We start from the raw sequence: 16,851 nt of genomic DNA on the forward strand, positions 1-16,851 counted from the left end.
GTAAATTATTTACTTACTTACTTTTACTTACACTCAAATGCACTTTAGAATCATGCATTCTAAGTAACAGCAGCTCCAATCCCTTACTGAAAATTAGTCCCCTGAAGTCACAAGAGTGTTTTGAATCGTGCACCATCTCTGAACAACATAATTCAGCCAGAGCTCAATGAATTGAATTGAATTGAAGCAGCTTTATTGTCACATGTACTCAAATAAAAAGTTGTTGTCACCACATAAGGCACTATCTTCGGTACACAGGTATGGATTTTTAAGTGCAAATTTGTTCAGGAAAAAAAGAGAAAAATAAAGAAATAAAAAGCCCTACACTTCATATCCTCGGAATAAATGAGGAACAGAGAGAAGCAAACAGTCCAGAGTATTGTGCTGGAAAATCACAGCAGGTCAGGCAGCATCCAAGGAGCAGGAAATCAACGTCTTGCGCAATAGCATCCTGATGAAAGGCTCTTGCCTGAGATATTGATTCTCCTGCTCCTTGGATGCTGCCTGACTTGCTGTGCTTTTACAGCACCACACTCTCGACTCTGATGTCCAACATCTGCAGTTCTCACTTTCTCTAGGTAAACAGTCCAACCCAGTCCAAACTGGCACCCAGTCTCCAGCAACTGAAAGAGTCCTCCACTGCCTCGTTGTTGCTGGACACATGAACATAGCAGTCACCAGACTTTGCCAGCATCTCTTTGCCATTGGACCCCCATGCTGAACCAACACTGGAATTGAAACCAGGAGTCCCCGACTCCACAGCCTCCTTGCGATTAACCAGAAGTCCTTGCTCCGGGCCTGCTCCAACGCAACCAGGAGGCTAACCAAATTATCCACCTAGGATTGAGACATCTCTGCTGGATCAGTCAGACATTGGAAAACAAATCCTTCAAACTAGAAGCCATTACAGCACTTACAGAATTGACAGAATCTATAGGAAGCAAAGGACAGATTAATAATTTCCAGAGTCATTGCTCGTGTTGTACTGAGGACAGTTGTGCTACTTCAGTTGTGACAAAGAGCCTGGGTAATGGAGGGGCAATAGAATTAGGTGGAGCTGGGGGGGTGTGGGGTAGAGTGAATAACTTTAGTCATACCAGTTTGATAATTTGCCTATATGCCAAAATATAATAAGTGTTGAGAAACTCTTTCTGCCCGAATCCAATCAGATGGTCTGTGTAGGTCAAAAATATGTGTAATGAAAACATGGGAATCATCTTTGAAACATCAGCAACCTTCTTCTAAATGATTGACAGTGAGTCTAGTTGCCCACAAAAAGAACCATGCCTTTCTCCTACATTGCAACCATGAGCACACTTCAGAAGTAATAATCGGCTATGAAATGTTTTTAGTCAGCTGTCCGATGCTATACTAGATAGCAGGACAAATTAGTCAGTCCGGCACTTCCTTGAAATTTGCTCACGAGTGCAGAATATCTTATATTCATTGGACTGATGAAAAAAATGTTCTGAGCAAAAGTGGCATTCTAGGCAAAGTAGGGATATAAAACAAAAATGAAATCAGGTGGATAAAGTCAATAGATAAGGTATTTTCCTTGGGATGGGGAGGGTGGGGGTACAAAACTAGAGGACATAGTTTCAAGGTGAGAGAGGAAAGATTTAAAAGACATCTAAGGGGCAACTTTTTCACACAGAGGATGGTACATGTATGGAATGAGCTGCCATAGGAAGTGGTGGAGGCTGGTACAATTACAACATTTGAAAGGCATTTGGATGGGTGCATGAATTGGAGTGTTTAGAGGGATATTGGTGAAATACTGGCAAATGGGACTAGATTTATTCAGGCTCTCCAGTTGGCATGGATGAATTGGACCGAAAGGTCTTATTTCCATGTTGTAAAGCTCTGTGACTCTATGAATACATGTTACAATGAGTATTTCTTGTGATATTACCTTGCATCAATTAAACTGGTCTCGCAATTGTATGCTTCATTCCAACACTTATTTATAAGAACTGGGAGCAGGAGTAGGCAATTCACAACCTGCTCTGCCATTTGATATGATAGTGATTGATCTCTTGGCCTCATCACTACTATCTTGCCGACTCCCCATAAACCTTTTAGCTCATAACCAATTAAAACTCTATTGCCTTCTTTAATTTACTAAATGACCCAGTATCCACCGCACACTGAGTGAATGAATACCACAGATTCATGAGCCTTTGAGAGAAGTAATTTCTCCTCATTTTGGTTTTAAATCTGCTATCCCTTTATCCCTAAACTGTGGCCCACGTACCTTTGATGTAGCACACTTAATGACAATTTACAGGACTACGAGAAAGCTATAAGTCACATCAGGAGATATTATGGCAAATTGGTCAAAGTGGGAAGGTTTAATAAGCATCTTTGCGGAGGGAAGAGTGGTCGACAGGCAGAGATTGAGGAAGGGAATTCCAGAGCTTAGGGCCTGGAGAGCTGAAGGCATGTCCTCCAAGGATGAAGCAATAAAACTGTAGTATGCTCAAGATGGAAGAACTGGAGAAGTGTAGACACAGTTATCTCAGAGAGTTGGAAGGCTAGTCAAGATTACAGAGATGGAGAAGTGTGAAGCCATGGAAGGATTAGAAAACGAGGGAGCAAATGTTATATCTAAAAGCATTGCTTAAGCAGATGCCAGTGTATGTCAGCACATGCGGGGCTGATGTGTGAACAGAACTTGCTGTGAATTTGATTTCATGGACCTTCATAATATTCATTCCTTATTGTTTACTTTCCTGATAGTGCATTGATTTTCTAGTTAATGGCAAAAGTGACAGGAAGGACAACCAGAACATTTCAACACACTGCAGTAAGCTAACATCTGATCAAAAGACTAGTGAGTAACATATATTGTGACAGCAAACTTAAGTATTTTACTATTGGTGTTTTGTGAATGTTGAGACAAAATAAAGGCATTTAATAAATAACCAGGATCATTTATTTCCTCTGCAGAGGCACGCACATTTCACTCAACGCAGCAATACAGCTCACTAGGTATCCATCAAACTTTGCATGACTGTTAAAACATGCAACCACATTTAACAAACATCACATTTAATTTAATGTTATAAACACTGACAAGTAGACAGCAGCAAAAATATTTTTAAAAAAATGATAAAGTAACATGGTCAAGAAAAACGGTGTTAATTTATCAAAATGAACAAGTTCTTTAGTGTTCAGTATAGTGCCTTAAGTCAGAAACAAAATGTTTCAGTACATAAATTTGGAACAAGTTTGTTAATATCTGCAACTCAAACCATTTGCTCCTACAAAGTGACTAACCCCCACCCATGTAAAGGTCTTGTTAATTTCCCTGAAAAATTCTTAATACTGATTGCTATCACAACAGTTACTTCACCACAAAACACTGTTAGTTTATCAGAAAAAAAATGTAGGTAAGATACAAATCCAATCCAAAATACATTGCACATCTAAGTGTGGAAAAAGTGCTCACCAAAGGAAAAAAATGTCACTATTTTATAGAAATACAAATTCCACACAATTCACCGAGCAGGACCCTGCGGGAAAGTTCTGAATGTGCTGAAATCTGTTACAATGTCAGAGTCTTTAAAGCTGATATGAATTCCATTCCCTGTACATTTTGAAAGACATACAAACTGACTCCTGAGGAAACTAAGTTCCAGAAGGTACTGCTTGAAGTCACCAGCCAAGTCACATCACGAGAACACAACTCCTGACTGCCTGATTGATTATACTGCGGCACTGTGCACCTGAATTGGTAAACCAGCAGCTCAGGGAACGGGAGGACTACACGTCATTGATTCCTTTATTTTGCTTTGTATATCTCTGACCAACAGTTTCAAGAACGATCATAATCTGTTATCATTGTAATATCCTTCAATCTTCTTCATTCACATTTTCTGGTGCTATTAACTAATCTTTAATTCTCATTTCATTGCCGTGTGAGGAGGTGCAGCTGAATTCCTCTCCCTTCATCGATACCTGTATTGTCTCATAAGAGGTACAATACAGGATGGGGGTCCGGATAGCTTGAGGAATGGATGCTTTAATAATTCTTGCGCAGATGCTCTTTGTAAAGGATCTCTCACTAACATCAAGTCCAGGAAGCCTCGTAGCACAGATGATGCCTAAAACAGACCAGGAAAAAAAAAAGTGTCAAATGTAGAATTTTCTCAGTTACTTTGACTCAAACACATTTAACTTGCTCAGATTTAAAATTAATTTAATTTTTAATATTTACTTTTATTCATAAATGCCACAATTTTATTATTTCATTGTACAAAGATTAGAAATAAAAAAACTATCCTCTTTCATCTAATACATCCATGTACAAATTTTATTACAGTTGGCTATGCCATAACATATTTCTTCAATGTGAATTGGCTTTAATGCGATTGAAGAATTTACATAGTTTTTTGAAGAATACAAACTTTCCTTACCTATAACACGATTTCGGCCCCCTTCGTTTAAATGACGCGATTATTGCGTGATTTTCTTAACGTGAGATCACACATGCATGGTAGAATAATATATTGGGGCATCGTGTGGCATAATTCGGGACTAACACGTTATATCAGAACCGTCTGTATTTATATACCAGTGATGCACACTTGTAGTGTTAGGGAATCAACATATTTCACAGGATCATTGAATTGTTACAGAATAGGAGACAGTTCTCTAAATAATGATTCACCTCGCCATTCCCCTATCTCTACTAGTTAACACTGAACATTGTCCATTTTCATAGCAGAGTCAAATTCTCTTTTGAATGCCTTGATTGAACTAGGCAGTGAATTCTGGAACTTAGCCATTTATGATGTGATAAAGGTTTAATTTCCCCATATAACTTTTGTTTCTTTTCCAACTTCATATCTGAGCCCAAGTGAGAATATTTTCTCCCTACTTACTCTACTCAGACCCCTTAGGACTTTGAATACCTCTATCAAATCTCCTCTTAGCCTTCTCGTCAGGGAAGCAGTCCTAACATTGATTTTGAAAAAAAGATATTCGCAATATCGAAGAGATAGATGCCTTCAAGTGTGTAACTCGTAACAAAATATATGTACTTTTATTGTTGAATATTAATGTTAAAATGCCAGAGGCATTATTCATAACAGGTTGACAGGTATATTGATTTATAAGGGCATTATGCCACACCATGTGCCAATGTAGTATTCTGACATGCATGTGCATTAGGGTCTGTTTTGGTGCTCTCCTTTAATGCCAGTGCAATAATTGTGGTCTTCTCAGCTTAAGGTGCTGACTAGTATTAGCAGGCATGTGGATGATTCAAAGCATGATTAACTTCCCTTTAATTTTTTTAAAAATCTAATGCGATATGGAAATTTGTAATGACTGATTATGACCTGTACACTTGCCTGTTAGCTGAATTTGTTTTAAAAAAGATAATACCCAAAACATCTGTAGAGTTCTTATAGTAAATGAAAACTTTTCAATGACAGGAGTGATATTCCATGAAATGCAAACTGCTTTATGATAGCAAGGGCAAGTATTTCACTTCAGTGAATCATCATGCAAATTGAATTTCCAACAACCTGGATCACAAGAGAAATAGCTTTTTAAAAACACAATACAAATTTATTATAGCAGGGTTAGCGAGGGGAAATATTGGCTGGAATGAGGGGAAGCGTGTTAATCCCCTGCTAATTTGCCTTCAGATAATAATCTTTCTTTTCTGCACTTTTCTCTCTCATGGATTCTCTCTGGTTTGCTGTATGTCTGCAGTATTTATCTTCTCTGTATACGTGAGTCTCTTGTTTGATTAGCATTGTCTACCGATGGCGAGAGAAGCAAACAAAAAACATCCAGCCTATGGAAATAGTGCTCTTATCAAAACACACCTTTGTAAAATATTTAAAAGCTCAGATTTTGTTTCAGAGTCTGTGGGTTACAATCCACAGCCTTTCCTTCTTCAGGTGTTAAACCTGCATTGCAGATTTTTGGCAGGGACTATAATCGATGCATACTAAAACTGTCCAACACAGTGAAAATACTCAGACTGCCACACACTGGAAATTAGACATAGAATTGCTTGCTGAATTCTAGGTAAGGTAAATCTCTTCATCTCCCTTTGATGGTTTTGACAAAGCCATTAACTTCACATTCTCAGCCTTTCCGAGAGGCTGAGATATCTAATGATAAATAATTAAACATAGAAAATGAATTCGGATATACAAGTTTAATTATCTTCTTGTAAGTTTTGTACATTTCTATTGACCATATCTGCAGAAATAAGTGCTGAGGCTAGTAGAGAATGCAAGCTGGCAATCAACATTTTTTTGTTCTTTCATGGGATGCGGGCATTCAGTGGCTCAGGAAACATTTACTCCCCATCCCTCAGTGCTCTTGAGTGGTGGCAAGTTCCCATTTTACAACTGCTGCAGTCTATTTGGTGTTGGTACTTTACATGGTCCTAATACTAAGGGAGTTCCAGGTTTTTGAACCAGTAACAGTAAAGGACAGAGATGTAGGTCCACATCACAATGGTGTGTAGATTACAGGAGAACTTGCAGGGGGGGTAGTGTCCCCATACATCAGCTACTCTTGTCCTTCAAGGTGGGAGAGGTGATAGATGATTGGAGGTTGGTGAGTTGCTGTAGTGCATCTTGTAGGTAGCACACATTATTAGATTAGGTTAGATTACTTACAGTGTGGAAACAGGCCCTTCGGCCCAACAAGTCCACACCGACCCGCCAAAGCGCAACCCACCCATACCCCTTACCTAACACTACGGGCAATTTCGCACGGCCAATTCACCTGACCTGCACATCTTTGGACTGTGGGAGGAAACCGGAGCACCCGGAGGAAACCCACGTAGACACGGGGAGAATGTGCAAACTCCACACAGTCAGTCGCCTGAGGTGGAATTGAACCCAGGTCTCTGGCGCTGTGAGACAGCAGTGCTAACCACTGTCATGGTGCATTGATGGTGGAGGGAATGAACGTTTAATGTAGTGGACTAGGTGACAAGCAGCCCTGGATAGTGTAGAATTACTTCAGTGCTGTTGAAGCCACCTCTATTCAGGTAAGCAAGGAGTATTCCATCACACACCTGACTTGTGTTTTGTCAATAGCAGACAGGTTTTGGGGAATCTGGAGGTGAGTTACTCACCAGAATTCCTACATTCTGACCTGTTCCTATAGTTTTTATTTGATTGATTCTACTTTATTTCTTTCATTTGATCATTCCTAATTGGAGAGTTGTCTGATATATGTGGCTATTAAGACCATGTTAACCTGCATAAAAATCTAAAAATAAAGTTAAATATTTGCATTTTTGCCTAGGGACAAGACTGACTTCTGGTTAAAGCAGATGATAAGCAGATGATGCAAATTTAAGTACAGAAATCAATTCCACTTCTCAGGTTTCCTGATTAGTGTTACACATTAAGGCTGGGATTTAAATGTTATCATCAATATTAAATCATCCTTCAACAAGGAGGTGAAGTATTCACCATTCATAATTCCAATTAAAATTTCTTCTCAGTGTCTCAGTCATGCTACTATTGATAAACTAAATGAAGATCATAATGGATGCCCAAATATGAATTATAATTGAAGCATCTTTAGGGTCTCAATCAAAAATAAATATTGATTTTTAATAAAAACATGCAGTGTCATGAAATTTTGACTTTAAGAAACAGCATCATTTGATGGCGAAGTGGTATTATAGACTTCAGAGATTTATATAGATTATATATAAAGAATCAGTTTTCTTGTCTAATTACAAACAAAAATAGAAATTTCTGGAGAAACTCAGCACATCTGAAAGATCTATAGAGAGAAAACAGAATTAATGTTTCATGATGTGTGATCTTTCTTCAGAACTTCTGATAATCCTCAACTCCACTTTACTAGTATTTTTCTTCAGACACGTTATGGATAGCATTCCTTAGCAATCATAGGAACAGAAGTAGATCATTTGCCCCTTCAAGACAGTTTTGCGATTCAAATAAATCATGGTGGATCTGTACCTTCACTCTATCTGTCTATTTTACTTCCATACTACCCAATTCAATTGGCTAATACAAATTTACTAACCTTGGTATTAAAACTTCCAGCTGATTCCCCAGCACCAACATCTTTTAGGTAGGCGATATTTATATGTCTTAGAGACATACAGCACGGAAAGAGACCCTTTGGTCCAACCAGTGCATTCTGAACATAATCCCAAACTAAACTAGTCCCACCTGCCTGCCCCTGCCCCACATCCCTCCAAACCTTTCCTATTCATGTACCTATCCAAATTCTACCCATATCCACCAACTCCTCAGGAAGTTCAAATATATTTTTGATATCACTCTGATTGATTAAACTCTATTTTTAATGTTTTGCTTTCTTGTCTGGATATCCCCATCAGCAGTAATAATTACTCTTCCTATCTAGACCACCAATGTGTTTGATCATCATAAATCTCAATTAGCTCATCACTCAATCTTATCTATTCAAAGGAATACAAATATACAATTGATCTAATACTTAACCCTTTAGCCCCTACATCATTCTGGTGAATCTGTTGCTGCATTCCCTTAATGTCTTCCCAAAGTGCAGTGCCCAGATCTGAATGTAAAACGTGTTGTATTTTGCACCATGGTGTCATAGAGGTGTACAGCATGGAAACAAACTCTTCAGTCTGACCATGCCAACCAGATATCAAGTTAATCTAGTCCCATTTACCAGCAGTTGCCCCATATCCCTTTAAACCCTTCCTATTCATGTACCGATCCAGATGCCTTTTAAATGTTGTAATTGTACCAGGTTCCACCACTTCCTCTGGCAGCTCATTCCATATACACACCGCCCTCTGAAAAAGTTGCCTCTTAGGTCTCTTTAATATCTTTCCCCTGTCACCATTAACCTATGAACAGAGGATTGCGGTTTTCAGTGGCAAAGCAACAGCAAAATCATAGAATCATAGAATCCCTGCAGTTTGGAAACAGGCCCTTCGGCCCAACAAGTCCTCATCGACCCTCTGAAGTGTAACCCATTCAGACCCATTCCCCTACCCTATCACCTCGGCCTAATGCACCTAACCTACACATCCCTGAACACTATGGGCATTTTAGCATGGCCAATTCATTTAACCTGCACATCTTTGGATTGGGGGGGGGGAACCAGAGCACACACAGGAAACCCACGCAGACACGGAGAGAATGTACAAACTCCACACAGACGGTTGCTTAAGGCTGAAATCGAACCCGGGTCCTGAGAGGCTGCAGTGCTAATCACTGAGCCACCATGCCACCCCCACCTTGGTCAGTTCATGGGCTGGCTTTATTTTTCCTCTAAGGTTACCTGCTGAGACCAACGCTCAAAATATATGGAAGCAGCGAACATACGTGGGCATAAAAAGGCATTATTTCTGAAGTAACAATCAGATAAAGGCGAAGGAGAAAGAACAAAAAAAGGCCAGCACAACCTATTGTGACCACAGAATTCAGGAAATAATTGGTTAGAGCCCCAACTCTGGTGACTGGCCCATTTCCCTCCTCTGAAAAGTTACATAAAGCCAGTCTGTGTTACGCCACGCCTCACTGGGATAGCATGTTTGAAAACAAGGCCTGTTCTTCTCAGAACCTCACAAAAGTTAAAAATTTTATCAATGGAAGCAAACATCCCCAATTTACCTATTGGATAGACCTAGGCTAACAAAACAAAAATCAGGTTCCTGTACCTAACAAAAAAATTTATTTCTTACAAATGTGTAAGTTATAAATACAAGTAAACAGATATGAACGATCAACATATGGCTATACTAGTTAAGATTTAACTCCTTTTCATAATTCCTTCATCCACACACACACACACGTATGAGATAGACACAGATAAACACACAAAAAATTTTTTTTTTTAATGGGAGGAGTGAAAAAAAAACTGGTTCAATAACAATTCAATCGCACCAGTCCAGAGAGCTCACTGAGATGAGTCTTTTGGTTGCCAGCATTTTCTACTTTCAATCTATCATTTCCAGGTTGTTTCACTTCTTCACAGGAGGCACAGGGCAATTGGTACATTAACTGGGAGGAAATAACTGGCTTTCTACATACTACAGACTTTTACTGCAGTGAACATTGCTTTACACAACCTCTCTCCTCTGGAGATCTGAAAGCTTTGCAGTTCTCATTCACACAAACTGTTCAGCTACAAATCAGTGTTGTCATCAGGCTGATGATCTTTGGCATCCACAACTGGTCACAAGTCCATAAACTAATCAGCAAACTGTTGGCAGTCGAATCTCACGTCGTACATGTGTGCCAGTGTTGAACAGTCTCCTCTTATACCTTTCCCTACTGCTTACAAAGTGACTATGTAAACACGACCCACAACGGGTTTCAGTAACTTTGCTTTTTAAAAAGTACACCAATCTGTTCCTCAATCTTTTGCTCTAATACAGCACTTTTTTCAATTTAGTTCACAATCAAAAACTGACTAAAATAAAAAGATATGATTCTTTTTACAAGTAGAAGTCCTTGTTAACCTTTAAACTGCACCGTTAAAGCTGGCCTGGAATGCAAGTCAGTTTTGGACTCAATATACCTGCCTAAAATTCATTCTGATTAAAATCAGTTCTCACATGTTAGTTAATTATTTTGGGAGAAACAGTTTGGGAATTCTACCTTGTGTACATCCTTTAATCTTGGAGGAAGATTGTCTCGTATTCTCCTCATGGCTTGAAGAGGCGGTTCATTAAAGTATGGTGGTTCTCCATCTACCATTTCTATTACCATGACACCAAGAGACCATATATCCACCTGAAAAATAATTTAATGTCATCCATTAAATACATAACAATAATCTAATAAGTTGATCACTGCTGCCGAAGTATTGTAGCAATAGTTTGGTTAGAATTAAAAAATTAATGAAATATTGTAAGTTATGCAATTAATGATATCATAATTCTGAAACTAGTGTCTAGTTTCATATGGAAATATGTTGCATAATTCGAGTTGCATCCATACTTCGGTTCCATAAGGTAATCTAGAGATGACTTCTGGTGCCATCCAGTATGGTGTTCCAACCAGTGACTTCCTCCTGGGAACTTCTTTTGACACTTGTGCACAAAATCCAAAATCTGACAGTTTAATCTAGAAAAAAGAAAGAATTCTGAAGTCAATTTCCTTTGCAAAACTCTGTTTACTAACACCCTTTTTTTTTTAGAAAAGTTGAATATGTTAAAACTTTAACTGTTTGGGTTAAAATGGGAGAGGCATTCTGTAGTTTTCTTTATTAAACATACTAACATTCTATTAATTATTGCTGAAAACAGAGGCGTATTGCTGAAGCATTTTTGTCTAGTTTTATCATTACAACTACAAGAGTACCAAATTTCAAACAATTACACAATTCATATGCAGTTTCCTACTGACTGGTTGGCGAGTTGATGCTCATTGGTCCAGGATTGCCATGGAGAAAGCACCAGAGAACTATAGGTCTGCAAACTTCAGAATAATTCACAAGAGCATATTCCTCTGTTTGCAGAGAATGGCTCTCTGCATGAATGTATGTCACTTCTAGGATGTGTTAGTGAGCCTTGTTATATGTTGAACTTTTTGCTTATTAGTATTAGGTATTGGTGGACTCAAGCTTGTTCAGCCAGTGCTTTCCAATCATGGAATCATATCTATTAATCTCATTCTATGAATTACTAAGTTACCTTATTATGACATAGGCTATAATGGCCTAGTAGTACAATGGAATGTATCAATACAATTGCTTACCCTTCCATCACTGGTAAGAAGTATAGAATCACTCTTTATATCCCTGTGGATAACCCCCTGAGAATGAAGGTATGCTAGAGCCTTCAAAACAGATAAGCAAACTGTTGCTATTTGTTCTTCATTCATCCTGCAGATTAAAAAAAACACGATCATAACTATTTACTCCTAAACAGGAAGATTCCTTTAACTGATGATACTAATTAATATATTTAGCTGGTGATGCACAAAGTTAGATATTCCATTATCCCCCTGTGATTTCAAATTAAATAACACATTTCGATTTATGTTCCTTGTTGGAGGTTAACATAGGTCACCATTATTATATTATTTCACCATTTTTGGCCAGTTTATCTCTTGAACGTATTAACAACGTAGCCGTGCAATATGGATTTTACAGAATCAGGGCAACAAGGCTGACTTTGAGAGTTTCAGTTCTGAAGGGTCATCTTTTGGACCTGATTCATCAACTTTGCTTCTCTCTCTCCACAGATGCTGCCAGACCTGATGAACTTCCTCCAGCACTTTCTCCTTTGATTTCTGATCTCCAACATGTTCAGGACTTTGTTTTTAATTAAGAAAGAATAGCTGTTATGGATAGTGGAATTTGTACTTATTTTAACGATTGCTTGGCCAAAAGGCATCATCTTTGAGAAATTTACTCTTATTCCTCCAACTGAACTACACTAAATTTTTAATCTTCCTTTTCTTTCAAATTGATTGATCGGCATTACATCCACAAACATTCAGTCCCTCCAAGACCAATGCTTAAAAGCAGTGTGTATCATCCACAAGATGCATCACAAAAATTCATCAATAATCCTTCGACAGTACCTTCTAAACCCATGGCCATTACCAAGTAGAACAACAAGGGCAGCAGTTACATGGGAACACCACCACATGCAGGTTCCTCTCCAAGCCATTCACCACTGACTTGGAACTACATCACTGTTCCTTTAGTGTTGCTGAGTCAAATCTGGGAATTCTCTCCCTGAAGGCATTATGGGTCTATCCACAGCGCAGATTATAGGGGCTCAAGGGTACCATTACCTTCTCAAAAGCAATTAGGAATGGACAATGAAAGTGGTCTAGCCACTGATGCCTCATTATGTTCCTGAATGAACATAAAATAACTTTTTAGGATATTAAACATTTAAATTGTTCCATTTACACTGAAAGAACAAACACCACTTCAGTTCCCAAAAATAGGAGGAAAGCCTTGCAAAATTTGTAATATTTTGCTTAACAGTTTAGATTGCAGTGAACTCTGATTTATAGAGTCATAGAGATGTACAGCATGGAAACAGACCCGTCCATGCCGACCAGATATCCCAATCCAATCTAGTCCCACCTGCCAGCACCATATCCCTCCAAACCCTTCCTATTCATATACCCATCCAAATGCCTCTTAAATGTTGCAATTGTTCCAGCCTCCACCACTTCCTCTGGCAGCTCATTCCATACATGTACCACCCTCTGCTTGAAAAAAGTTGCCCCTTAGGTCTCTTTTATATCTTTCCCCTCTCGCCCTAATCCTATGCCCTCTAGTTCTGGACTCGTCGACCGCCAGGGAAAAGACTTTGTCTATTTATCCTAGCCATGCCCCTCATAATTTTGTAAACCTATAAGAAGTTTTCTGTAAAGGTAAATTTAATGATTATAAAAGCAACTGTTGTTACCCTGGCAGTAAAGTAAACTTTCTAAACAATTTGCAGCTTTGAAATTTGCTATCTTTTAGCTGATCAAGTCAAGTTAGACTGTTATGATTAACCAAGCTTCAGTGATTCAGACTAAGTGCCACAGCCCATGCTGAAACAATGCCAACATAGAAACTCAAATTTCCCCTAAGGCGTAAAGGTCACAAGCTCCTATGTTGCATGCCAGACACTGTACTGCATTTTTTGATAAGGAAAAGCTGAACAGATCAATCTGACCCCATCCTACAATAAAGACATTGGGCCTACTCGTAGACATTAGCAACATTGATCCAAGAGAGTTTCGCTATTGGAGCTAATGTATTGGCAGCAGTGAGAACTTAACAGAGGTACATAAAATAAAAATGCTCAAAACTTAACAAACATTGCGTATTTTGGTATTTATATTTCACTATACAAAGAAAACTAACAAATTATTAATACTATTGAAGAATACTTAGTTTTTCAGCTTTCAACCCTCAATCAAAAGTTTAATGCAGTTGATTATTTTTAATGAGATTATATCCAAACTAAACTTAATTATTGCATCATTGAATTCAAGATAACAGAAGGTAAAACATTAAAAAGTTAATGAAATAGAATCTTGATGGTTAATCTCCACATTTAAACAGGTCATTGCTATTCTCTGTAGGGTAGAATGCATAGACGAGAAAGAAATTCAGCTCATACAGCCTGACTACCACCCAGTGAGTTTCTACACTATTAAAAAATGATAATCTGGCATTCAGCTGACTTCAGTCTGCTTTAAAATCAGAGGAAACAGAACAACTCAACTCCTGCTAAGTATGGATGAAACTTTTAATGCACAAATTATTTTAACCAGCTTTCAGATATCAGAAAAAGTGGATCTATAATGTGCAATTCAGTTAGCATAATATTTCTGCAGAACATAGGAGTCACATTTCACAACTGGTTTGTGTGCTTTGCAATGTGAAAATGCTAATTTAGTAGCTTATGAATTTGAAGACAAAATAAATCTGCTGTGTTTCAAAAAATCATGTATGTTTCAATTTCTGTAGAAACTCCAAAACAAATTTTGAGGTGATGAACCATAGTTTTTCATAGGTTTATGAATCTAAACTATAGGCATCAATAATGTGAGGTAGTGATGTTTTATCATATACCATTCATGGAGAATTCTGGCTTTGGTAACTGAGGTTCTAATAATGTTACACAGATTTTGCTTAATTTTTATAGATGTACATTAGCAAACCAAAGGCTATATCTGATTTACTGAAGCTTCAGTTGAAGTTCTTGCTCATAGGAATTTTGCATCTTTCACCCTAATATTTACTGAGCTGGGTTTTATATTTGGTTGGATGAGTTTTGCTTGGAGTTAGGCTGGCCACTTATATCCATTGCAAACCCATCAATTCCCACAGTTACCTGGATTACACATCCTCACACCCCGTTTCTTGTAACGACTCCATCCTATTCTCCCAGTTTCTCCATCTCTGTTGCCTCTGTTCTGACGATGTCACTTCCACATCCAAAGGATCATAGGCCACAGTTCTCCAGTAAGATGCCATGACCAGGTTGCCTCTCCTCTCTCAGCATTTCGCAGGGACAATTTCTTCTGGGACATTCAGTCCATTCCTCCTCCATTCCAAAAACGTCCCACATCCCATAGCACGAGAAGGTGTTACACCTCCCCATTTATCTCCTCGCTCCTCAATATCCAAGGTCCCTGACATACCTTCCAGGTTAAGCAGAGTTTAACTGCACTTCATTTAATCTAGTCTACTGTACTCGCTGTTCACAATGTGGTCTCCGCTACATTGGAGAGACAACTGCAGACTGGGTGAGTGCTTCACAGAACCCCAGCATTCTGTTAATAAAAAATGACTCTGAGTTTCTACTTGCCTGCCATTTCAACACACAGCCATATTCCCACACCAACATTTCTGGCGCAGACCTGCTGCAATGTTCCAGTGAGCCTTAAGGATAGCTGGAAGAACAGTATGGCATTTTCCGCTAGGGACCCTGTACCTCTAGGACCCAATATAGAGTTTAATAACTTTAGGCCCTTGATTCCATCTTTCTATATTTTCTACCTACCCCCACAACCAGTCCTGTTATCCTGTGGGCTGCTTTCAGCACAATCAACACAGTCTCATCCATTCTTAGACCTATCATCCCATGACATGGATTGCTATCAGCACAGCTGACATACTCTAACCTATTCTGGATTAGTGGTGCTGAAAGAGCACAGCAATTCAGGCAGCATCCAAGGAGCTTAAAATCGACGTTTCGGGCAAAAGCCCTTCATCAGGAATGAAGGGCTTTTGCCCGAAATGTCGATTTCGAAGCTCCTTGGATGCTGCCTGAACTGCTGTGCTCTTCCAGCACCACTAATCCAGAATCTGGTTTCCAGCATCTGCAGTCATTGTTTTTACCTCTATATTCTAACCTATTCCAAGATGGTGATGCTGGCAAAGTAGGCAATGTTCGGATTCCTGGGCTTGTGCACTCCAGACCAGTTGCTTCCACCTTCTTTCCTTACTTTTTTGTTTACTTTCCTTTTCTCCATTTTTTTTAACCTGTTGGTGATGGTGACATTGCAAAGGAGGGCAGCCGGAACGGTCTCTTGGCGAGACGGTGGCATGACCTTGCAGTGGAGCCAGGGACTCCTGGTTGTGGTCTGCCCTGACTCTAGGCATCAGTGAGGTGGGGACTGAAGCAGTGGTAGTGTAGTGTCCTGGTTATCGGCAAGGTGGTGGCGGCAGCAGAGTGGTGGCAGCAGAGTCAGAGTCTCCTGGTTGTGGAAGGCCGGAGTCGGGGATTCTTGGTTGCAGGGCGAGTGTTAGTCTTACACTGGACCTGGTATTGGTGGCCCATCATTGAGGGAGGCCAAGCAACAAAGAGGTGGTACCTGAAGAGTGGTGGCTCTGATGTTGAAAGTCCAGCACAGGATGCAGAGGGATGGTGGCGCAGGGGTCATAGGTCAGCCAACTCAGGGTTCAGGACTCAAGGTGGAGGCCTGGGAATGACAACTGACTCTCTTTCAGCTACATCTTTTAATTCTTAAGCTATTCAAAATGACACTGGACTGTGGCAACGGTTGAAGCTTTTCACTGTATTTTATCGTGTAGAGTACAACTGACAACAAATCATCATTTACTATTCTCAGCTCTCATTATCACTTATTCAGCTTCTCATCTATCCTGACCTATTATCAATAATCCCACTGTCTGCCTACCTCTTTCATATCTCTCACTCTTTGGCCTCTGTCTCCAAATATCCGCTCACCTCTCCCAACCTCGCCTTTAGCATAGATACCACCTTTTCCCAGCTGCTATCACTTCTGATGAAAAAGCATCGGACTCAAGACTTTAACTTTGCTCTTTCCCCCACAGATGCTGCCAGACCTGCTGAGCTCTGCCAGCAATTTCTGTTTTTGTTTCACTCAACCCAAACTCATC

The 16,851-nt window shown here is 39.3% G+C and overlaps 1 protein-coding gene across 9 annotated transcripts in view; it reads right to left on the bottom strand.

Annotated features, from left to right (window-relative positions):
- Positions 1-1,584: 1,584 nt before the first annotated feature.
- pak5 (p21 protein (Cdc42/Rac)-activated kinase 5) overlaps positions 1,585-16,851 on the bottom strand; it is a 212,078-nt gene continuing 196,811 nt past the window's right edge. For all 9 annotated transcript variants that reach the window (XM_043696602.2, XM_043696601.2, XM_043696600.2 and 6 more), the window contains 4 exons: positions 11,718-11,844; positions 10,959-11,084; positions 10,617-10,751; positions 1,585-4,106 (listed from right to left, as the gene is read on the bottom strand). In XM_043696602.2, the coding sequence (XP_043552537.1) occupies positions 3,951-4,106; positions 10,617-10,751; positions 10,959-11,084; positions 11,718-11,844 (544 nt within the window). In that variant the 3' untranslated portion in view covers positions 1,585-3,950. The remainder of the gene's footprint in view (positions 4,107-10,616; positions 10,752-10,958; positions 11,085-11,717; positions 11,845-16,851) is intronic.

The sequence above is a fragment of the Chiloscyllium plagiosum genome, unplaced genomic scaffold, assembly GCF_037043375.1.
Source record: "Chiloscyllium plagiosum isolate Xiang-an unplaced genomic scaffold, Cpla_swu_hap1 HiC_scaffold_10, whole genome shotgun sequence".
NCBI lineage: Eukaryota > Metazoa > Chordata > Chondrichthyes > Orectolobiformes > Hemiscylliidae > Chiloscyllium > Chiloscyllium plagiosum.